The 23,837-nt window shown below is 60.7% G+C and overlaps 1 protein-coding gene across 1 annotated transcript; it reads right to left on the reverse strand.

Moving 5' to 3' along the window:
- Positions 1-23,313, reverse strand: PIAS4 (protein inhibitor of activated STAT 4). Its single transcript, XM_045804370.2, is given in 12 exon segments — positions 1-489; positions 492-547; positions 759-889; positions 3,273-3,433; positions 3,526-3,599; positions 5,641-5,746; positions 5,828-5,956; positions 6,061-6,151; positions 6,507-6,548; positions 7,383-7,467; positions 17,776-18,202; positions 23,184-23,313. Coding segments are annotated over 12 exon segments (1,548 nt in total). The 5' UTR covers positions 23,211-23,313; the 3' UTR covers positions 1-270.
- Between the last annotated feature and the right edge of the window lie 524 nt (positions 23,314-23,837).

The raw sequence follows: 23,837 nt of genomic DNA on the forward strand, positions 1-23,837 counted from the left end.
TTTGATTTTTTTTGTTTCCTTTTCCTTTTTTTTTTTTGTACTTTTTTTTTTGTCTTTTTACTTTTTTTTAATCCTCCGATAGGAGAGTCCAGAGGTACAGGTGCCAGGAGCCAGGGAAAGGGGTGGAAAAACAAAACGAACAACCATAAAAAGAAAAAAAATCACTCCTCCCTCTGTACCCCGAGGCCCGCCTGCGCCCCATCCGCGTGGGTGAGCACCAGGAAAGTCGAGTGTCCAGCCGGTGGCGGTGCTGGTGGCGGCGGCGAGCAGTCAGCAGGCCGACACCAGGCCCTTCTGGAAGGGACAGCGTCGCTTGGGCCGGGGGCCCTCCTCATCCTCGTCCTCCTCGTCCTCTTCCTCCTCCTCCTCCTCCTCCTCCGAGGATGACGAGCTGTCCAGCGTGAGGTCCACCACGTCGGCTCCCGGCTTCCCGTTCTCAACACCGCCTACCGCGCCGCCCCCCGCCACCGGCGCCCCCAAGCGCACCGCCACCCGCCACCACCGTTGACGTTGGGGGTGGAAAGGAGCCCATTGGCGTCCGAGGGGCCTGAGGGCGACAGGGAGAGGAGCTCAGAGCAGGTACGTGGAGGCCAGTGGGGGCCGGGGCCCTGTTGTGTCTCCTCCGCCTCCACGAGCGCCACCGGGTCCCAGAGCCCCGTCCAGGACCGGTGCACAGCAGGCACTCGGTAACCGCGGGGTCTCCCGCCAGAGCCTCGAGCTGAGCCCAGCTCTGCCCCGCGCTCTGGGAGTCGACTCACCGAGCACGAGGATGGGGCACTGGGGGCTGCAGCTGCGCTCCTTCTCGGCGCGGATCGGGCACCACGAGCCATCCACCAGGTACTCGATCTCGTCGGCATCCTCGCACTCACTCAGGATCTTGGAGAGGAGCCTGGAGGGGCGAGGGGCTGACTCCTGGGCCGGCAGGGCCGCTCCCTCCCCACCCCGCCCCGCCGCCCGGGCTCAGGCCGGCTGCTCACTGAACAAGCCACTTCCTTCTCTGCAAAAGCGGTTTAAGGACAGCACCCACCAGGGCCTGGTGTCCTGAGGTCCGGCTGCCCCGCGGGAGGGGGAGGCCTGCCCCGCAGCGCTCCATGTGCCTACAGCTACCCCCTCTGCTCCTCGGCCCCCCACCCTCCCACCCCGCCCCTGCGCCACCCCTCTCTCTACACACGAGGCGCCGCGTGTGCACAGACAGCCCCCTGGAGAGGCTCTGGGGCAGGGCAGGAAGAACTGGGGCCACTGCATTCCCACACACGCCAACAGCACCCCCAAGAGAGTGCCCATCGCAGGCCCGGCCCGGCAGGACACGCTCTGGCCCTGGGCACCGTTTCACTGAGGTACTGCCAGCCAGACCCATTGTACAGATGGAGACACTGATGCCCAGGGACGGGTGGGAAGCTCCCTGAAGCCCATGAGACCAGAAAGCAAGCCGCCTGGGCTCCATTCCTGGCCCCGCCCCTTCCAGGTCACAGGGCCTCCGTCTCCCTACCTATGAGGCCTCTGCAGTGCCCACCGACTCCAGGACCGGGGGACCCACGCCAGGCCAGGTCCCGCACAGGGGACACACGTGCCTCAGTGGCAACAGGCCCCCCACATTTGTCCCAGGAGGTCAAAGCTGCACCTGCCTCCACGTGACTTGAACCACCTCAGACACAGTCACACACGAGGAAGGCCCTTCCTGCTCCAGGACATCCCCTGGAGCCTCTGGGGGCCCCCCTCATCACACTCACAGGCCTGCCACCCGGGGTCACTCTGTGGCGTCCCGACGACTCTGCCCGCCACGGCGGTCTCCACCACACGTCCTAGTCCGCAGCGCCCCCTCCCTTGCCAGCAGAGCCCAAGCAGCAGGAGCATCTCTGGCTCGGGTCCCCACGCTCCCCATGCCCGCCTGGGAGCTCCCTGAAGGCAGAATCTGGGACAGAGTCCTTATGGGGACCCTAGAGTCACCCAGCTCCGGGACAAGGGTGGGACAAAATAGCGAATCCTCAAGCAAACACATGAATCAAGGACCCTGCTTCTAGGAAGCCTCCCTGGCTAGGCCCAGGCCCCATGGGATGCTGGGACTGTGGTCTGTGTGGGGCACAGCCATACCCCCAAACCCCAGGCCCATCTGCCCCTGGAGCTGTCGGAGCCGCCGCCACTTGAGCCTGGGTGACCCGCTCTAGGCCTGTGGGGGTGGGGGGAGAGGCAGGCACGGGGCCGCACAGCTGCCAGGCCAGGAACAGAGCAGCCATTCAGCCCTGGCCCTTGTGCCCGGCCCCAGGGGCCTCCTCACTCCACCCGAAGGCTAGACAGTGTGGGGACACTGGGGCACGGAGGCTCAGCCCCTCCAGGGAGGGCACCCAGGCTCAGAGCTGGCCAGACCCGGGTTCCGGTCCTGGCCCGGCCACCTGTGAGCTGGGCACGCCTGGTGACTGCCTCTCTGAACCTCAGTCCCCTCATCTGCAAGGTGGGGGTGATCGAGGCCCACCTCCCGCACGGCTGGGGTGGATGGCTGACAACAAGCACTCCAACGTGGGGACGGACTCACGCCAAGTCCCTACCGGCCGTGGGCCAGCCCCCAGCCCACAGCACGCACACACTGCTGGGGCGCAGAGTGTGGCCACGGAGCCAGCCTGGCGGCCGCACACCCACCCCTAACTGACCACAGCCTCTCGCCCCCTGCCCCTCCCCCAGCTCCGGGGACAGGAGATGGGTGTGGCTGGCGCCTGGCAGGAACGGCCTGGTCAGGTGCTGGGCTCAGTTTCTGGAAACCTAAGACCTGAGCAAAGTTTCCCTTTTGGGGAGAATGGCCTCTTCCCCTCATCCCCCTGTGGCGTGGGGAGGGCCAGGCTGCACGCGGGCGCCACCTGGGAAGACGGGCACACGAGAGCCGAGACCAGAATCGGGGACACGGCTGTGCTTCCCACCTCTCCGTACAGAGCGTGTGACAGAGGCGGCGCTGAAGGCTCGCGCAGTGGCCACGGGGCTGGGGTCTCGGGGTCCCCGCTCCGTGTGGGGAAAAGCAGACTCCAGGTCCGTGAGGTCACAAGCAACGGCAGACCTCCTGGGCCCAGAGAGCCCACGCCAGCAGCCCCCGCCGGGGCAGCGAAGACCCCAAAGAGCCCCCCGAGGAGCACATCTGCCTCTCCTGCCACCCGGGCTTCGAGCGCAGCCCGCAGAGCCTGCACAGCTGGGCGCCCCAGGGGCCTCCAGCTTCGCACGGCTGGGCCCCTCCTCCCACAGGGGCCCAGGGAGAGGCGGGGCCCCCCCGAGGCGGCCCGGAGCCTCACCCGTCGATGATGAGCTGGTCGTAGGGGGCCGGCTTGTCACACACGGGGCACAGCCAAGTGGGCTTCTTCTCGTTCATCTGGAGGTAGAAGACGGCGTCGAAGCACTGCAGGTGCGCGCAGGTCTCCGCCCGGCAGGGCACCGACAGCCGCATCTTCACCAGCTGCGGGGAGCGAGGGGGTGGCGTGAGTGGCCCCCCCAGCGGCGCCGCACCGCAGGCAGGTGGGGGCAGAGGACGCGCGCACCCGGACTCACTGGGCAGATGAGGGAGACCCGCACGCCGGTGGTGGCGATCTCGCTGTCAGGGTCCAGACGCAGCTTCTCTTTGACTGCGGACAAGCGGGTGGTCGATGTTAGAAGGGACAGAGGCGTCTGTGGGGTCGGAGCCAAGAGGCAGATTTTCCAGCCCCCGTCGGCGCTGGGGAAGGCAGCGGCGAGCACCCTCAGCCCCTCCATCTCAGGGGGAAGACAATCCGCACACGGAGACCCCAACAGCCACCGCCCAGGACGACGAGATGCATGTTTCGGCTCCAGGGCCCAGGGCTGCGGGGTCCCCTGTGAAAGCAGCCAGGGCAGCAGCTGGGGAGCGGCACGCCAGCAGGACACGCTGACCCGACAAGCCCACCCTGCCGCGCACCGGCACAGCCCACGGGCCTCTTGTGAAAGGAAGATGGAGGCCAACAGCCGCCTGCAGGGCTGTCCGCTGGGACTGCACATTCCACGCGAACCATCCCTGAGCACCTGGCAAAAAGGGAGACGGGCCGCTCGCTCCAGGACGGTCCTGGCCGCCCTCTGCACCACATGCGGGGCCAGGACGCGAGGCCCCCCTCCCGAACACTCCCAAATCTGGCAGGGGCGGGCGCGAGCCCACGAGCACGGCTTCTTGGGTGACCAAAGCTACCTCTCCGACTTAGGAAAAGCTGGCCGGTGCCTGAAGCCAAAGGCCTCGTGGCAAATGCCCACGACCACACACAAGGCCCCCTTCTCAACGGTGAACACAGGGCTGGAAGAAAGACTGGAAGGAAAGGCATGCAGAGCAAACCCTGGGGAAGGCCCACAAAGGGCGTGCAGCTCCCCACCTCCGGACCCTTTCAGGCTTGTTCTGCCTTTGTTCTGCTCTCAGTGGGAATGGGGAGGCTGGCCAAGAGACCCCAGAAGGCTCAGCAGAGACGGACCCCGGAGCTGCCCCTCCTTCCTCCGCTCAAGCCCTGCAGCCCTCCTCCAGAAGCTTCTTCTTCCCTCCCACACAGGGTTGGGGGGGCCCGCGCAGGCGCGTCCCCAGCCCACTCCCCTCACACATCTATGTGAATTCCCACCTCACGCTCGCCTCTCTGGCTAAGTGCCCATGATGGACTCCAGTACACGTGGTTTGGAAGCCAGGCCGCCGCCTCCCCACCCAACAGAGAGAAGACTGGGTCCGCAAGAAGGCCACAGGTGAGACAAGTACAGGACTTCCCGCGGCTACTAGAAACCCAGCAGCCGGCAACCTGGCCTGGGGCTGGCTTCCGAGAGGATACCGGACCATCGGTGCCAAGCAGGGGCCCCAGAGGTCCCATACACACCTCCCCCTTCAGCACTGCGGACCCCCGCCCCTCCCAGACTTCCCCAGACCTCCGGGTGCCCCGCCCCCACCCTGTGGACCAAGGCCTGGATGAATCCCACCTGGCCCCCACACCAGTGCCTGCCCCCTTTGCCCCCTCTGGTCAAGTCGGCCCTTGTCCCCACAGGAAGCTGGGTAGGTGGGGGAGTGGTTTTGAAGAAAGGGCTCTTTGAGGGAAGAAGGAGGCGGTGGGGTGGGGTGCACAGGCAGGAGCCCTGCCACTCTGCCCCTCAGGGTCCCCCATGGTCAGATGGGGACATCGCCAAGTCCCTCAGCCCAGGGCTACTGTGAGGATCTGGTCAGAAGGCGCAGCGACCAGACAGGGCCAGTGACTTCCCCGAGGCCACAAAGCCACTGCATACATGGACATGAGACAAGAAACAGGATGGATTTTGTCTACCCGTCTTGGCGGTGGTTCACTTTCAATGCTCACTGTGTCCCCCTCACCGTCCCCAACACAGCTGGTTTGGTCTCAGGTTGGACTCCATCACCACCCAGTACCTGCAGCTCCAAATTGGGTCTGCTCCTGCCCCCCTGGGCTCCTGGCCCCGCCCAGCTCTGCTTTGAGCACCCATCCCCTAGGACCTTTCCCGCCTCGCTGCTGTGGGATGACCCAAAAGCCAGCAGACCCGGTCCCCGGCTCTCGTGGCGCCAGCTCCCTGGGCTGGAGGGACCGCCTCCCGCGTCCCTGCCTCAGGGCCTCTGCGCTGGTTCCTGTGCTCCCCCTCCGTCCACGTCCCCCGGGGTGACCGACAGGCCGGCCAGCTCACCCAGTGCCTTGCACAGCTCCGGGTGCTTGACCCCGATGGTTTTCAATCTCTGCAGCAGCTCCGAAGAGGTCAGCTGCCGCACCAAGTACAAGGCCACGGAGTAACTCTGGGGGCAGAGACGGGGGAGGGGCAGTCAGGCGGAGGTGGGGCGTTGGGGGGGGCAGAGGCCGCTCCCCGCCCCGCGCACCTTGCCGTAGTTCCCCCAGGTCACGGTGATGCGGTTGGTGGCCGAGGACAGGTACATGAGGTGGGTGAGGTTGATGGGGCGGCAGGGCCTCTTGGGCTCCACTCCGGGCTTGTTGGAGGGGTAGTAGCCCTGGAAGCAGACGCGGGGGCTCACACCGCGGAAAGAGGTTCCACGGCAGCCTCTCGGCCCCATCCCCCACAGCGGCCCAGGGCTGCCCAGGGGGCCCCACTGACCGGGACCGAGCAGTAGCTGTGGTTGACCTTCACGGCGATGTTGGGCGGGTACTGGTCCTCCTGAGGGCCGCTGGTGTCTGAGTAGCAGATTCTGCAGTGACGACACGGACTGTGAGGCCGGCAGGGGCTCTGGACAGAGGGGCGGCCCTAAGAGGGGTGTGGGCGCAGGGCCAGGGTGGAGGCCACGAGGGCCGTGTCTGCCCGGCAGGTGGATCGCCGTTCCAGACCACGCGAGGGGCTCTCGGGGCCCCGGATCTGGTCTGAGCGAGGCTATGCGGTGATGGGTCCACAGGCAAGGACAGACGGCAGGCAGAGAGGAGTGGGGCTCCGCCTCTGACCGGGGAGAACCAGAACTGTCAGGAGGGAGAGGGGCCTGACTGGGATGCACCTGGGGTGGACAGGGCAGGGCTACGGGCGCCGCGGGGTCCGGGCAGGCCCAGGCTTACCTGAGGACGACCTGCACGGCCTTGATCCCGGGCTGCAGTTCTCTGCGCATGCCAAGGAAGCAGAGGGGAGGAGGAGAGGGGTCAGTGAGGCAGAAGAGCACTCAGCACGCCACGCTGATCCCTTCACCTGAGCTAGCCAGACAGGTTCACCTGCTACCTCCCTGGGCACCCGAAGGTCTCTGGGTGCTGACTGAAATGTCCTCTCCTGTTTACTCACTGGGGACTTGGGCAGATGACCTCCCCTCTCTGCACAAGTGGAGGGCAGGGTCCATGTGGATATATTAAATAGGTTGGTGGGTACAGGTCCAGCATGTGCCAAGAGGGCCAGCAAATGGCTGCTCCAGTGGTGACTTCGGACTCAGCTGGAGACGGAAGGGCCTCAGACAGCAGGGAATGGCCTCTGTCCCTCAGCTGTTATGGCTCAGGGTCTTCACTGGGACGATCCTGCCCCAGCAGGACCCCAGGCAGTCTGCGGACAGCTACGGCCATCACGACTAGGGGAGCCCTGCCACCAAGTGGTGGGGGTCGGAGATGCTGCTCAGCCCCCCATAGTGTCCAGGGCACCCCCTCCAAAAAGTGACCTGGCCCCGATACCAAGAGTGCCAAGGGGAGCCCTGTTAAAGGGGGACACCGGCCCACCTCTGGGGGCTGCAGATCAGAGGCAGCGAGAGTACGAAGACGGGGCGCACTGCCCAGTGCACACGGCAGGTGCTGAGCACAGGGTGGGGGCGGGGCTTCCCCTTGCCTCCACTGTGGAGCGCCGGGTCTACATCGGGGCTGCGGAAGGCTGCCCTAGCCCGGCCCTCCAGATGGCCCAAGACCACGCCAGTCCACCGCCTGCCGTGGAGGCCAGCAGTGGTGCGGGGCACAGCGCACCTGGAATTCCGGATCAGCTCCACTTGCCTTGGTGTCAATGCAAAGATGCACGGACTCTCTTGAAGCTTCTCATTATTCTGTGGAACTAAAGACAAACTCAGGGTCAGGGTTACGTCTGGTCCCCAGTGAGGGAGCCAGCCACACTCATGTCCAAGGGCCGGCCCCTCCTCAGACCGGGAAGCAGGGAACAGGAGGCTGAGCCTCACCCAGGCAGCTGGGCCTGTGGGACGGAAGCAGGGCCACCAGGGACGAGGGTGCAGGGGGAGCCCAGGCCTTCCTGGTGCCACACCACAGCCTACGATTCAAGGAACACCCCTAACCCTGGAAGGGCCCCTTGGGAAGCAGCAATCTTCTCAGCCCTCCGGGGCAGGCAGACAGAAGTGCCTGGCTCAGGGCAAGGAGCCTGCTGGGCCAGCCACTTCACCTGGAGCCTGTAAGATGCCAATACAACTCTGTCCCCACCTCGCACGACTGTTCGGGGCCCGGCAAGCGTGAGCCTGTCTGTGCGGTGGTCAGCATAGGCCCTGCAAGCACTGCTGGAGGGAACAAGGACAAGCTGGATAGAGATCTTGCCTCGGGCATTCATGGCCGGTGGAGGAGGAAGGCAAGTGAAACAGCCCCGAACCACCAAGTGCACAAAACGAGTCACGGAGCAGCCTAGTCACAGCAGGAGGCATGAGGAGGGCCGCAGGGACACCACACACAGAGCCATGCCAGCCATCCCAAAGTGCCCACTGGGCACCGAAGTAGAGGAATGTCTGCCAGGCGATGGAGACCATGGTGGTGACAAACTGGCTCTTCACTCTCAAGTTATAACTGCATCAAGAACCCCAGGGGTGATCAGAAAGTCTCTGAACTGAATGAGAATATACAGTGCGCCAAAACTTGGGGGAAGTAGCTAACACAGTTGTTGGAGGCAAAATCATAGCTTTAAATGCCTCTGTTAAAAAAAAACAAAACAAAAAGGTTTCAAATGAATGACCTGTGCTTCCTCCACAAGAAACTAGAAAAAGAAGAGAAAATTAAAGCTGAAGTTATTAGAAGGAAATTAAAGATAAAAATAGAAAGTCAGCAACAAAGAAAATCAGTCAGACTTCTTTGATAAGCTAACTAGAACAAACAATAACAAAAGATCGTAAGCACACCCACTGTCAGAAATGAAAGATAGTAGTACAGATCCTACAGTCTTTTGGTTTAATACAGGAATGAAACCAACAACTTTATGGCAATAAATCTAACAACTTAAATGAAACAGACAAATTTTTCCCAAGTTGCAAATTACCAAAACCAGCACCAAAAAATATAGGAAGTTTGAAAAGCCCTTTATCAGTTAAAGAAGTTGAGCTCATAATTAAAATTCTTCCACAAAGAAAACTGCATATCCAATTGATGAGTTCTAATATTTAAGAAACCGCATAAACTTTTATGAAAGTTCAAAAAATAAAGAACAGTGAACTCACTTTACAAGACTGACATGACCCTGATAACAAAACCTAACAAAAACATATAAAGAAAGGAAAATTACAGATAAACATCCCCCATAAACACAAAAACAAAAAAACCTTTAGAAAATATCAGCAAATATCCAGGCCCTTCGGATTTAGCCCAGGAATGCAAGCTTGGTTTAAAACCTCTACACATCCGCTAGCATGGCTAAAATGGAAAGAGTGACAACTCCACGTGCTGGCGGGGACATGGAGTGAGCAGGATTTTCTGCCACAGGCAGAAATTGCCAAGCAGTTCCTAGCAAAGTTAAACATACACCTAACCAACACCTCAGAAACCCCACTCTTAAGGGGTATCTTAGGTTCCTGCCCCCCAAATAAATGGAAATATGTCTACAAAAAGATGTGCACAAGAATGCTCATGGCAAACTTACTCCTATGAGCCCTGACCCGGAAACAACCCACGTGCCTGCCAAAGGAAAACCAGACACACAAGCGGCAGTATGTTCACGCAGTGAAGTAAAATGATGACCCAGGGCAGCGCAAGGACAAATTTAAAAGTCAGGATGCTGAGCCAGTCGGCGGACGCCCAGACGTACCCACGGCATGTGCACTAGGCTGCGTCCACAACAGGCACAACTAACCCACAGCGACAGGAATCAGAACGGGAGTTGTCTCCGGGGATGTGGCGAGGGACGCTGGAAGGGGGCTGAGGGGCTTTACGTGACAGATACGTTCTGTTTGCTAGTATTTGGTTACTGGGGTACATTCACTTGGTAAGACTATCTGTGGACTTTGTTGTATGTAAATTATGCCTCAACCTAAAAACACTGACATCTATGCTGAATAGGGGCACTTGACTGGCTCAGTCGGTGGAGCCTGCAGCTCTTGATCTAGGGGTTGTTTGAGCCCCATGTTGGGTGTAGAGAGGACTTAATATTAAAATCTTTATTTTTTTAATTTTAATTTTTTAAAAAGATTTTGTTTATTCACAGAGCGGGGGGGGGGGGAGAGTGCGTGCAAATGAGAGCACAAGACCGGGGGAGGGAGAAGCAGACTGCTCGCTGAGCAGGGAGCCCGATGTGGGGCTCGATACCAGGATGCCGGGATCATGACCTGAGCTGAAGGTAGACGCTTAACCAACTGAGCCACCCAGGAGCCCCTAAAATTAAAATCTTTAAAAAAAACAAACAAAAAAAACAACCAACACTGAAAAGCCACTCGATCAGAAGACTGGATGAGACATGGCTGACAGGAGTGAAAGCCTCTGGGGAGGGCAGGCTGTCTCGCACACTAAAATCACCAACACACAACGTGGGACACAGCGGCCCCTCTGTTCTAGAAACTGCAGACACGCTCACACACAAAGGACGACCGAGGCCCACGGGCAGCCACTACTCAGAATGGCTTCCATCAGATGGCTGGCGACCTAAATGTATGCCCACAGATCTGGTCTGGTGAAGACGCGCTCCGGGACAGCTTACGAAGGCATACTATGCGACCCTGACACAGGGAGCGAAGAATCCAGACACTCTTCACACTCCGATAAGGGGTAACTTCCGAGATGCTTTTGTTGGGTGAAAGCAGCTGGTGCGGACAGACGTACGTCACCCCCGGACTCATGTCACCGGCAGAGGGAAGGGTCTGTGCAAGAGACATCTCTGGGCAGGGGCTCTGTGAGAACCGGCCGCAGTCACCGCCTCAGAGTGACTGGAAGAGGCAAGGAACCAGCCTTCTTTGTACTGCCCACCCTTCCAACAGTGGTGTGCGTGCTATTCCTATGAAGGGCTGGAGAGTAAACAGTCCTGGTTTTAGTGAGACACATGGTCCCTACCTCAACGTCCCCACTCTGCCTTGTACCACGAAAGCCACCATAGACAGTAAACAGACAAACAGGCGTTGCTGTCGGTCAATACAGCTTGGTTTAGGAAAACAGGCAGCCAATGAAGTTGGCCCCTGGCCCTAGTCGGCCAACCCCTGCTCCAGAACCTTCTCAATTCCAAAGCACAACAGCAGGTAACCTATTTAAAAAGCAAACAATTCGGATTTAAAGCCAGCTCAGACTCAGAAGCCAGATCACCAGGTTTATACCCCAGGCTCTGCCTGGGCCACACATCCCTATCCCCTGGGTGGCCTTCCGTCCACGGGACCCAGTTCACAGGGCACAGAGCTGGGCGTGTCACTGCCAAACTGCTGCCACCAATCCATGCTTGTTTGCCAAGGGCCTGGCTAGTCCCTGCGGAGTCCTGGTTGGGGCCCTTGAGACGGGCTGTCTAATTGGGGGGTGGGGGCGCACACAGGCCACCTTAGACATGCCCAGACATGCCCAAAGAGCCAAGGGGCAATTATTTCCAACAGGGCGGGGGGGGGGGGCGGCGGTGGCGGGAGGCTCACCATCACTGGGCCAGGCTGTGACGGCTAAGTGGGAAGCCAAGAGCACCACCGGCGACCCCACCCACTGGCCAGGGAGCTCCCGCCCCAGAAACAAGGAAGGCCGGTGAGCACCATCATGGGAGGCCAAGAGTCTGGGGTCCCTCCCAGGGGTCCCACTTCTAGATGACACCACCACGGGGACAGCGTTCGGATTTTCTGCTGTGCCATCGGCCCCGGGACACAGCATACCCTATACGGTAGGAGGGAGGTGGGGGGTCCCCCCCAAACAGGTCTCCATCGTCCACTGCCAATGGCAGCTCCGCCCTTTCATCTGTTCAGGGCTGAGCTGTGGGCAGCATCCATGACTCTCGGAACCCCCTGACCCGCAGCATCAACTCCCAGTTGGCTCCAATTTTAAAACATACTAGCGAGGTCCCTCTCCCACCGCCCCTGCCCTCTGATCAGTACACAGACCCCTCGCGGGCCCCTGGCTCCCCCGAGCTCACCGTCTGCCACGTGAGGGATGCTGTCCCCACCCCTAGTGGCCTTGATTTCACGGCTGCCACCCAGGCCACCTCCTCGTGTTCCCACGTGCCAAGAACATCCTGTCTTGGGGCCTTTGCACGCAACATCCCTCCTTTCACAACATTCCTCCCCCAGCTACTTAGATGGCCCTGATGGCTCTGAGGTCTGCTCAAACGCCGCTGGAACAACAGACTCTCCTGATCGCTTTTATAAAACTGCGAGCCCTCCACAGCCCCTGCACTCCCGGTACTGCCCGTATCTCCCTGCCTGTTCGATTTTTCCTAAAAGTTTTACCTCCTAAGAATCAACACAATTTCCCAGTGTCTTTGGCTTGTCACGAACACCAAACCAACCCCAAAGCACCACTGCTGTGTCACACAGGCTGCCACAAAGCCATGGGGGCCCCGCCAGGTAGCGCGTGGGCCAGGACGAGGTACCCACCCAGGCCTCAGAGCCCCCCCCAGGGACTACAGGGAGGGAACCCCCTGCTCCCAGGTCCTCTGGGAGGACTGGGAACCAGCCTCCAGTTCAATCCAAGACAGTAACAGAGAAGCCCAGCATGGCCACCTCTACCCCGGCTGCCAGGCCACCGTGCAAACCGCGACCGGCAGAGAGCACTTCATGTCCTGAGCGGACGTTCATGATACTGGGGGGGAGGGGAGATGAAACAGCAGTTAGGACACAGCCACCATATCGCAGGATGACACATGCATAGAAAAGACGGTGGAAAGAACAAGCCCAAACCTCCAACAGAGACCTGATCCTATTTTGTACAATGCACACGCACTTTTACAGAAGTTTAAATAAGAAGCAAAGAAACAGGGATCTCCAGTCAGTCAGAGAGGCCTGGCCTCCCTCCCACTAGTCTGCAGCCTCCTGCATGCTGTGGCCTCCCAGAAGGATCAAGGCCCGTCCTCCAGGCCAATGCCCCCAGACCCACACAGCGTCTGACTCCGGCCCCAACTCTCCAAACGGAGAAGTCAAAGTCTGAGAGGTGGTGTGGGCAGTGCAGGTGGCGGTAGGGGAGGAGATGGGCGCAGGGGGCCCTGCCAACAGCAGGGAGCAAGCAGGCATGCGCCCTGGGTCAGGGGCTCTGGGCTCACACCCCAACTCCTCCACTCACAGAAGCAAGAACTTGGGTGCCCACACCCAGCTGGCGGGCTCTTGACTTGCTACTCATGAGGTCATCGGGACGCAAGAGGGTCACGCACTGAAGGAGAGCCGGAGAATGCCAGCTCATGGTCCTTCTCACGGCAGCCCACAGGCTGCTTCTCAGCTCCTGGACCGGGCACCTCCAGCCCCGTTCCACTCTGTGGCTGCAGGGAGGGACGGACCGGCCCCAGGCGCACGTGTTAAAGAACACCTACAAACGAATAAGGCGCGTCAGGGCTGGAGGCAAGGCCGTGGAGGGGAAGAGGGCAGTGACGACAGGGGAGGGAAGGCAAGCAGGAAAGGAAAATGAGCTTCAGGTTACGCGACCGGGGAAGGAAGGGCCATGTGGTGTTTGAGAAAGTGTGACAGACGGTAGGTACAGCACATGCAAAGGCCCTGGGGCAACACTGGGCCTGGTGTTTTGGAGGAATAGCGAGGCAAACGGAAGGGAGAGCAGGGAAGAAACCAAGCAGAAAAGTCAGCGGGTCATGGGAGTGTTTTGAACAGAGGAAGAACATAACCAGCCTGCTATTTAAAAGCTTCCTCTGGCTGCCAGGGGAGACTGGCAATGTGGAGGGAAGAAACCCGGGAGGCAGTTAGGCAGGTGGGCTGTGGGGAAGTCCCGCCGGCCCAGTAGGTTGGGCCACCTGCCCCTGGGGCTGGGAGGCCGGACCTGGGATGCCACATGACCACATGACCAGGCTCTCAGGGCACCAGATGGACCTGAGGACCCAGGGAGGGAGGACGCACCTGTGTATGAGCCCCGCCTGGCCCCTGGACGGCACAGAGGCCGCTCTGCCTCCGTGTACCTCAGGGGCTAACTCCCACCTCAGAGAGGACCCCAGGAAACGAGACCCAGGCAAGCTCACCAGATCTTCGATGACCCCAAAGCCCTCAGGACAGTCCAGGCAGGCCCCACGCTCCCCGCGGCCCACCCATCTTGTGTTCTCCGGCCTCTCGCTCCCTCTCTTCTCCCACGCCACACCACACTCCAGTCACGACGACTTCGTTCCAGAGCCCTCGCTCACTGCCAGGCCTGGGCCTGGAACATACTCTCTTGCCCTTCCTCTCTGTCAGGCTTATGGCAACTCACCCCTCAGGTCCAGAACGTGGCCTCCTCCAGGAAGCCTCCTGACTGCCACCTCCCCACGAATGCGTGACCAGGAGCTCCCAGCCCTGACTGCCCCCTAGGAAGCCTGCACTCCCCAATCAGAGCAGTCCTCTCCCCGCACCATTTTTTTGCCTCTAGTGCAGCTTCCCTGCAAAACACGCCAGGCCAGGGACCCCACACCCGCCTTGCTGCTTGGGCGAAAGGAGCCAAAGGCCTGAGAAGCCAGATGAGGGGCACACATGTGCCCTGTGTAACAGGGCGGGCACTGGACCGGCAGTCCTCAGCCAGCAGTGGTGCTGGCCACCCTTCGGGCCACGGAGACAACCAGCAGACCCTTGGGAGTTGTCAGACGCGGGGTGGCTCCTTCACAGCCCGAGACGCCTGCCACAGGGCGCCAGCGAGCCTCCCAGCGCAGCCCTGTGGCAGGTCGTGTTTCCTTCCTTCCGCCCGCAAGTCTATGACGGCCTCTCCTTTCCCCCACGCACCCTGACGGAGCTCTGGGCCTCCTCGGTCACTGGCCGCTTACATGCTGGGGGGCTGTCAGATGCCCAGTGAGCCCCCAGCTGCAGCGGCAGGCCCAGGAGGTGTTCCCTGGTCCCCCTTGGAGTCTGCTGTGGTGGGGAAGCACGCGTCCCTCTCCCGGCTGGGATGGGTAAGACAGCCAGGCTCTCTAAGAGAACGCCTGAGGTCCCAGAACCTTCATGTGCTTCAAAAATGGGTACCTCCCCAGTGGGGTGCAGGGCACTGATAACTCAGGGAGGGCTCGAGTCAGGAAGATGGCTTAGCCTGCGGCCCCAGGGCCCCCTCCTCACAATGCTGTGTGACCTCGCGCCAGTTTCCCAACCTTTCTAGGTGCCAGCCCCGCTGGAGCAGCTCCTCGTCTCCTAAGGTCCTTCCAGCTCCATTATTCTCCTCCCCTCCCCCAACCCAAACATTCCACTCCCTGTGATTTATGTCTCCTCTGCACCCGGCGCGGTCTCCATCCCGAAGCTGGAGCTGGCCGGCAGCTCTTCCGGGGAAGCAGACCAGAGTGTTTGGACCTCATTCTGGTCAGCAGGTCACGGTCAGGATCGAGGGGGAAGGGGAAGCTGGCTGCGCTCGAGCCCCGTGAAGTGGCTCTTGGGCAATGCCAGTGCTGCAGAAGTCACCACAAGGAGGCCCCCAGGTTGAGGAATGGGTGGACAAAACCGCTGGTCCTGGAACAGAGGGGACCAGACTGCTTCAGGGCCAGATCTGTGCTCGACGAGGACTCTCCCTAGGAACCTGGCAGACGCCGGGGGGTCCCTGAGGATGGGAGTCCCAGGGCAGGGGTACATCTTAGGATAGGGGCTGGGGAGTGGGTGGGAGCCGGGGCAGGGCGGGGTCGGCCTCTTTGTTCTGAGCCGCCAGCAGTGTAATCCTGGTGTAGACAGGGGAGCAGACTCTCCCGGAGATCAGGTGACTGGGGTCCCTGGGGGGCTCAGGGCAAAGTGATGCATTGTGGGGCGGGAGTGGGAGCAAGCCATGCAGGAAGGAAGTCTGTGGTCCAGGCAGCGGAGGGAGGCTGCTGGCCCTTGAGTTCAAAGTCACCTCTGCCCCCCACCCAGTGCCGAGCCTGACTTACTGCTTCCCGGTGAAAACCCAGCCTCCCTATTAGGAACATCAGCCTTGAGTCCTTAGGAACCTGAACCGTCAGCCAAACCTTCAGAGCCAGCCAGCCCCAAGGCCCCCAGAGCCTGCTGGAGAACCTCTGGGGGTAGAGGGAGAATGGGTTCCAACATACACAGAGGAAGTCGGGAGGAGCAGAGCCAGGGCGGCGTGGTGGGGGGGGCTGTCCTGGAGAAAATGAGGAAAGGGCCCTGGGTCTCCAATGCTCCCATGTCAACCCCACGACAGGTGCTGCTAGGCCAACTACTCCCCACCCGGGGGCTGGTGACAAACACTGCCAGAGGGAAGGCAGGAGAGGACAGAGCCTCGGACTGAAATGGGGCCTTGGGACTCCAGGGCCTGGACCACCAGCAACTCTTTCCTCCACCTCCTGCAGCCTCACCAGAACCATAGCCCCCTCGCCCAACCTCATGAAGCTCAAGGGCTACAGGAAGGAGGAAAAGAGGCAGCTGAATCTGGCCCCCTCCCCGCCCCCGCGAGGGCTGGACAGAGTGGGCTGGCTGGCACGGGGCTGGTGTGGAACTCTCTGAACACAGAGGGGCCCCTTGGCTGAGCACGACAGGATGCTGGCTCAGCAGGGTGGGAGGGAGTGACCTGCACAGCAGAGGGCATGGCGGGAAGGGGCATGGCAGGGCTGTGACCTCTGCCACGGCACGCAGAGACCAACTCACAACGGGGGCCAGAGGCTGGTGTGCAGCAGGGGCCCGGTGAAGATGTGGGGGTTGAAAGGGAGATGTGGATGAGAGCCTGCAGGGAGACAGCCCAACCCACAGTGCGAACACATGCTCAGGGCATCTCTAGGCCCTAAACAAGGAATGCCAGAGTGAACCTTCACAAGGGTGGGGAGGGGGGGCTCTGCTTGCTCCCTGCTGTGTGCCCAGGGTGGGCTTCCACAGGCACCCACCCGGCAAGCCCTCAAGAGAAAGATGGAAGAGATGAGAATGAAGACGAGAGGGCCTCCAGGACCGCACGCACACCCAGTCAAATCCGAGAGCACCAAGCAGCCCGACGCACTAGACTCGCTACCTGGAGCCCTGGAGGCACAGGCAGCTGTGGCTGGAGAGAGCATGTGAGGCCCCGAGACCAGGCTAACACCCACCCCGCCCCAACATCATGGCTGCTGTTGAGGGGCCAGGGGCCTGTCCACACGCGGCACTCCATCAACCTGGGGACCAGAGAAATGAGCAAAGAAGAACCACAGGGCCCTGCCTGGCACTGTCTCCTTCAGTCCTGGCAGTGTCCCACCTCTTGGGAGCACAGCTAGCCATCCCCTAACCAGCTGGCCCGTGGTGATCAGCCTGAACCCTCTGGCCAAGGCTGTTCCCCAGGCTGCATACCAGGAAACAAGCCTCTTGTGGGGGGAAGGAAGGCAGAAAGGTCAGATCTGACTTCCAGCCCTTTTGCCACAGGGAGTTAGAGCACGGAAGCCAGCATCCCCAGTGGCCCCCAGTAATGCCTGCCTCCTGATGGTCCAGGCTGGTACAGTCCCGGGCCACAATGTACAGAGCTGGTCTGTGTGACCGATGGAACATGGAGCACAACATTAGGGCACTTCCAAGCTGAGGTCATAGAAACTATGTGGCTTCTAGCTGCTCCTACACTCATGCATGTGCACACGCTCACCCTCCCACCCCCATCACTGGTTCCAGAGAAAGCAAACCAACATTCCACACTGTGAGGATGCTTCAACGGTCTATGGAGCCCGCGTGTCAAGAACCGGGGTCTCCAGCCAACAGCCAGCAAGAAACCGAAACTTGCCAGCAACCATGTGAGTGGGCGGCCCCCAGCCCTAGTCAGGCCTTCAGATGAGACAGCTCCCAGCAAACAGCCCGGCAGAGACCCCGCCAGTGCCCGAGTCAGGACCACTCAGCTAAGCCACTCCCACGTTCTGGCCCTCACAAGCTAAGTGCCTCATGCTAAGTTGCTGAGATTCAGGCTTATTCGTGAGACAACCCTACAGGTCACTAATATAAAGATCCAGAGGTGGCTCCTGTGCTTCCTGGGAGGGAAAGCCCCCCATGACCCCTCGGCCCTCGCTGCTTCCCGGAAGACACTCTGGGTCGGTGAGGTGGCTGGCCACAGGCGCTGGGAGAATGCAGAAGGTGGGACCCCCCCCCCCAAAGGGCGGTGGCAGACTCACCCAGCTCTGTGGGCTTCAGCAGCTCGTCCAGCATGTTAAAGAAGGGCAGCTTCACCAGACGCACTTCTGGCTTGAGGGTCTTGGCGGGCAAGCGTCCAAGTCCATTCAAGTACTTCCCGTAGAGCACGGGGTAGTCAATGTTGGGGCCCGAGAGGGGAGTCCTGGGCACTGTGCCAGCCCGGTCGTAGGTTGAGTGCATGGTCAGGGGGTCCAGCGGCCGGTGGGCCTGGGGGACAGGCTCTGAGCTCTTCTTGGCGTAGCGTGTCTCGTACAGCTCCTTGATCTTCTTGAACAGCTCGGGGCTACAGTCAAACTGGACCAGCTGGAGGGCCCGGGTGACAAGTTCGTGCTTAAGTCCACTCTTACTCCGGCCAACAAAACCCAGAAGCATCTGAAGATCGGAGACTCGGAAACTCATCACCATGTTCTGGGGAAGAACAACAAGAGATACACATGCTCAGAGGAGACACGGCCGGATCCAGGGACGGCCGACGGGGCAAGGGGCTTCCTGCAGCCACCTGCGCCCTAAACGGGGGGACAGCGAAGTGAGAACCCATCAGCTGGCCTGGCCCTGCCCCCAGGCCCCCTTCACTCTAGCTGGCAGGAGCAGGAGCCCAGGAGGAGGCGGCGGCTTTGGCACCAGGCCCACTGGCCCAGGCTCAGTCCCACTTCCATGCCTTTGCTCAGGCTGCCCGCTCACCCTTCCCTGTGATGCCCCCTCCAGCTCAGCCCTGCTCCCCTCCTCCTCTTCAAACCTTCCTCAGCATTGCCAACGCAGCAAAAGCTTCTGACCGCCCCCCCAACACACACCACTGCCTTCTATTTTAGGTTCTCTTTTCCCATCTTCAAGCCTGAAAGCATCCCCAGGGCAGGAACTGGGAATCTTGCTTTACCCGTAAACAGCCTCAACCACTCCCTAGCCAAGAACACTAATGGCCTCTCTGACCCTCAGTCTCTTCGTCAGTATGACAGGATCCACTCCGTCGGGATGTGGAAAGGACCAGATGAGGTAACATACGGAAAGCAGAGTAAATCAACGCTGGCCACAAACATGTTTTCCCTTCGGTCTGGAGGATGGTAGCCACGACTTAATACTAATCACCTGCCAGGAACCACACTACACATGCAATCATATACTTAACTGAGTCTTAAAACAACCCTGCCAGGCTAGGGGGAGCTCCACGTTATAGCCAAGATTCAAACCTAGGCCCGACTCTAGAGCCAGGGCTAATCTCTCTCTACTGCACTACAGGCATCCACATGGAGCTGAGCACAGGCGAGCATCAAACGTCTGCTGATCATTCCAGCAGGCCCTCTCCACCTCGACACTGTGGACATCGGGGCTGGATTGTTCTTTGGGGTGGGGCTGTCGTGGGTACTGTGGGATACTCAGCAGCATCCCTGGCCTCCACCCACTTGATGCCAGGAGCCCCCCCAAAACCCAGCGGTGACAATCACAAAGGTCTCCCAGACCCTGTCAAGTGTCCCCTGGGAACAGGATCAGCCCATCGAGAACCGTGGGTCTGAGGGGAAGGCTTTGGGAATCCAGCAGCCCCAGAGGCTGTGAAGTGAGCTGTGGCGAAGTGATGAAAGGGCTGGCAGGGTCTGGCACTTATTACCTGGCAGGGTCCCTCCAACTCAATCAAACCAAATGTGAGAGCTCAGCTGATGCCAATGTTTTCTTTGGGGCGGCCTGACCATGGCCTGCCCTCTGCGAGACTCTGGGACACCCAGGGGAGTGACGCTGCCCCCTATGCTACATAAGCAAAGTGTCCTTGAAGGACGGATGGGCCAGCAGGGTTTCAAGGCCACCCACACCAAGCCCCAAAGCTGGCCTGCGATGAATGAAATGCGGTGAGAAAAATAAACTTCCAGGGAAAAATAGGTACAAGTGACGAGGGTGTATACGGGAAGCTGGTGGGCACGGGGCAGGACAGCACCCAAGGAAACCAATAAAGCCCTTAAATTCAACTTGAGAGTCTGACAGTCGGAGGTGGGTGGGAACCCTGCCAGGGTGTTTACATAGCGGTCTCAGTGCCAGAAGGCTCTGGTGTTTCCCGTTTCCTGGCTGTTGAAGGGTGAGGCGTGGAGTCTGATGGCAGCACCGGGACTCGAACCCTGGGTTCCCAGACGACCCTGGGCCCTCCGTCAGCCTCTCTGCACTTTGGGCATCTCATCTAGCCATGGAAGATGGGAACCTTCTAAGATCACTCCCGCCGTATACCAGGCTTCCGCTGACAGCGCAGGGGCTGTCGAGGCACAAAACGACAGATACAAATGCATGTGGCTGCCCTGTCCTGCCTGCAAAATTTCAAGAGGGAGCCTTCTCCTGCTCCCACACTACAGATGTAGAGTGTCCACCACATGCCAAGCACAAGGGCTCTTCCTGACCACAAATCGCACATGGGTCCACGCCCACTAGGCAGGTGAGAAAACCGAGGCCCCATGAAAGCGGCGGCTGGTCCAAAGCCTGCCCACGTGTGAGTGGCAGGGTCCACTGAAGTCCCAAGGGCACTTTCCCCACTCCCACCCAGCTGTCTGGGGGCCTGGGGACCCTCATATCCCCGCACAACCCCTGCCTCGGGACCGAAGCATTGTGCTGGTCCTCAGAGAGCCCGGAACCTAAGTGAAAACCAAGACTTCACCTTCCTTGGCCTGACTTCCTACCTTGAGCAGAGAAAATAGGCTTGCACACAAGATGTTTCTTCTGGAAGAGGCCCAAGGCCTTGGAGGGGAGAGGCGATGTGATGTGGAAGCTGACTGCCCTCCATGGAGCTCACGGCAGGTGGGCTCGGGGTGCCGAGTCTGACCACAACACATCTTCTAACATCACCCCGCCCCTGGGAGTACCCTGCCCCTGCCGAGGCCCAGCCCTTTCACCAGGTTGGACATCCGGAGCTGCTGCATGAGCATCCTGGGGCACATCCCTCAGGCTGCCATATGTTCACGACTCAGATTTCTCAGCAGCTGCCACCACCAAGGAGCCTGCCCTTGACACTGGGAGGGGGGACAGCGTGAGAGGGGTACAAACATTCAGGAAGAAGCCCCAAGCGCTTTGCAAATCACTTCCTGCCATGGCTTCATCCTACACTGCCTGTCCCTCAGATCTGTGTTTATGAACAGCACCAGGCCCCGACGGCTTCCATAGTCTCAACTCCGGGCTTGTTTCGAGCTGCGTGGAAAAACATCAGCCTGGACAGAGCTGCTGGGCTTAACTGAACCGGTCTCGGGTATAGGTTCCTCTGAACGTGGGGGAAAGTTAAGGTCCTTATCTCCAAGAAATGGGAGACCTGTGCAAAATGCTACCATCCCAAGCGGTTCCCAGACTGCGTCTTCCCCCAAGCCCTCTCAGGGGCCTTGGGTGAAGAGTCTGATTTCCAAGTTTACCAACAAGCCCCCCCTTGTTCTCCCCACGGACCAGCCAGTTTTGTACCCCAAAAGACGAAATCTCCAGCTCCTAATACAAAAGGCTAGGTAAGCACCTAAAAGAAGAGAACACTTCAATGACACGTACGGCACTCCACGGTGACAGCCAGAGACTAAAGAAGAAAGGCTCCCGAGGCTCAGAGCAAGCTGTGCCACAGAACGGAGGCTCACGTTCTAGAGAACTTGAAGAAAGGGTCAACTTGATTTAATTGGGGTGGGGGGCCCCAGCCACCGGAGGGTCAAGTAGAGTTCATCAGATCATATTTCAAGGCCCTGGATGGTATAAAAGAATTTAGTCCCTACCCTCTGGCGGGGGTGGGGGCGGGGGCCGGGGCCCAGAGTCACAAAGTCACAGCCCCACGGGACCACTGAATTTCAGGGCTCGGGGGACCTCCAGCACACCAGCTACAAACTTGGGCTTGCAGAGTCCAGACTTCTGCACCTCCAGGGCAAGTCCCAATTTCTCAAAACCCTAGAGAAGGGCAGAGTGTGTAGTACAGGCATTGAAGGGGACGCTCCATGGGGAAGGGAGCTCCATTTCAGATCTGCTTGGAAAGGGAAGGGAAGGGAGATGGAAGGAGAGAGAGGAACAGGAGAAAGAAAACATTTACAGGTCAGGACCCTGGGGAGGGGAGACCAGTGGGAGGGAGGGGGCAGAGCTTCTGTCCAGCGAAGGTCCAGTCCCCCCACCTCTCGGCCACCAAAGACCTTGAGTAAACTTCTCAGGGAGGAAGGGAACAACCCCAGCGTAGTTCTAGTTCGGGGCAAGGGCTCTGGAGCCTCACCGTTGGGGAGGTACCTGGAAGAAGGTACATCCGGAACAGGGATGGCATCTATGGGATGTGGAAACTGAGCCCCAAAATGGAGTATGAGGGAGAAGCACCGAGAGCAGTAAAGAAAGAGGCCAGGGACTCTCCACGGATCAACACAAGAAACCAGCAAAAACAAAAAAGGAGAGGGAGCCTCAGAAGCCAGAGTTGGGGTGCATAAAGGGATCTAAAGTAGGGTTTGGGGAGCTGTGTGGAGGGAGTACGATCTTAGTAGACTCACTAGGAAATATAGGGGAAACAGCCAGTGTGGGGTCTGATCTTGCTAGTGTGAAGTTTAGAGACCCCTGGGGCAGAGTCCAAAACCTCACAGATGCTGTCCCGAAGGTAAAAAGGGGGGCGAAGGCAGAGCCCAGGACCCAAGACTGAGGAGAGAGTTAGGAAGGCTTTGAACAGAGGACAGGGGTCAGGACTCCATCCCAGGCGGGAGAGCAAACTCGAGTGACACGGTGCCCACTCTGAGGGCGAGAGAGATGGTTGTCAGGAGGGGGCGGGGCTCTGGGATCAAAGCGGGAGCTGAACTAGGGGTCCAAACTCCAGCCCGGGTACGAACCCCAAGAGAACACTGTGTTTGGGGGTGCTTCAGGACCCTGGCTCATCATCCCGGATGGTGGAATCGGTGGCAGAAGGGTCAAGGGACCCTTCAGAGCAGGGAGTTGCCAACCCCTGCTGGCCTGCTGGGTGGGAACCTGAGACCCAGATGCCAGCCCTTGGTGCCATAGGGGGCGGAGAGGCGAAGACACTCCCCCAAGCCAAAGAGCAGGACCCCAGCTCTGAGAGAGAAGGAGACGAACAGTCCAGTCCGTCATGCTGTCCGGGGCAACTGCCTCTAGCTGGGAGGCGCGGCCCTGTCCCGGTGCTTAGGGAGACTGGACCCTAACCACTCGGGCTGTGGGGGGGCGACCCCGCCTCAAGCCCGGGAACCAACCCCCAGCGCAAAGGCTGGGGTAAGGTTTGGGGGGCCCCGCCCCCGGCCTCCCCGCCCCCCGCCCGCACCCGGCGCGCCAGGGCCAGGGGCGGGCGAGGGGGCCGAGCAGCGAACCGCGAGCGGGCCGCGCCGCGGGGCCCTATGCGGAAGGCGCAGACCTCCGCCCGCCGCCCGGCCCCCGCCCCCTCTCCCGCCCGCCCGGGCCGGCGCCGCCGCCGCTCACTCACTTTGGCCTCCACCAGCTCCGCCGCCATCTTGGCCACCAGCGTCCCCCGCGCCGGGAGCCCCCAGCCGTCGCGTCACGTGACCGCCCGCCACTCGCGGGCGGGGCCGCCGCGGCGGCCAATTAGCACCCGCGTGCCCTCCCACCCCCCCGGCGCGCGCTGCTGCGCAGTGCGCAGGCGCGTGCGACTGCCGCTCGGGCCTCGGGCCAATCAGGGCTGCCCGACACCGCCCCCCCTTCGCCCGCGGCGGCCACGCCCACCCCTGGCGGCGTCTGGCTGCTTAAAGGGATACTGGCCCGGCACAGGTGGGGGCGAGTGCTGGGTCCTGTGTGGGGAGGAACAGAGGGTGGGAGGGGGCGGCGGTGACAACAATGCAGCCAGGTGCGGCGGCCCCGGGCTGGGCGGCCCGCCAGGTGCGCGCCCGGATGCCCCGCGGCGTCGGGGGAGGGGACGGGTGCTCCAGGCAGCGGCCGCCAGCGCTTGCAGCCGGGCGCCCGGGCGCGTAGCGCCGTACAGCCCCGGCGGGCCGGGCGCGCGGCACATCCGGGTCCTGGCGCGGCCAAGGGCTAGCGGGCGCGGCGTCCCCCAGCTGGCCCCGGGCCGAGGAATGAGGACCTCCTCCCCAGCTTCCCGCGGCTCTCTCTGCCCTGCCCCTGC

Source organism: Ursus americanus, chromosome 14, assembly GCF_024610735.1.
Source record: "Ursus americanus isolate L20-20 chromosome 14, mUrsAme1.1.p, whole genome shotgun sequence".
Lineage (NCBI taxonomy): Eukaryota > Metazoa > Chordata > Mammalia > Carnivora > Ursidae > Ursus > Ursus americanus.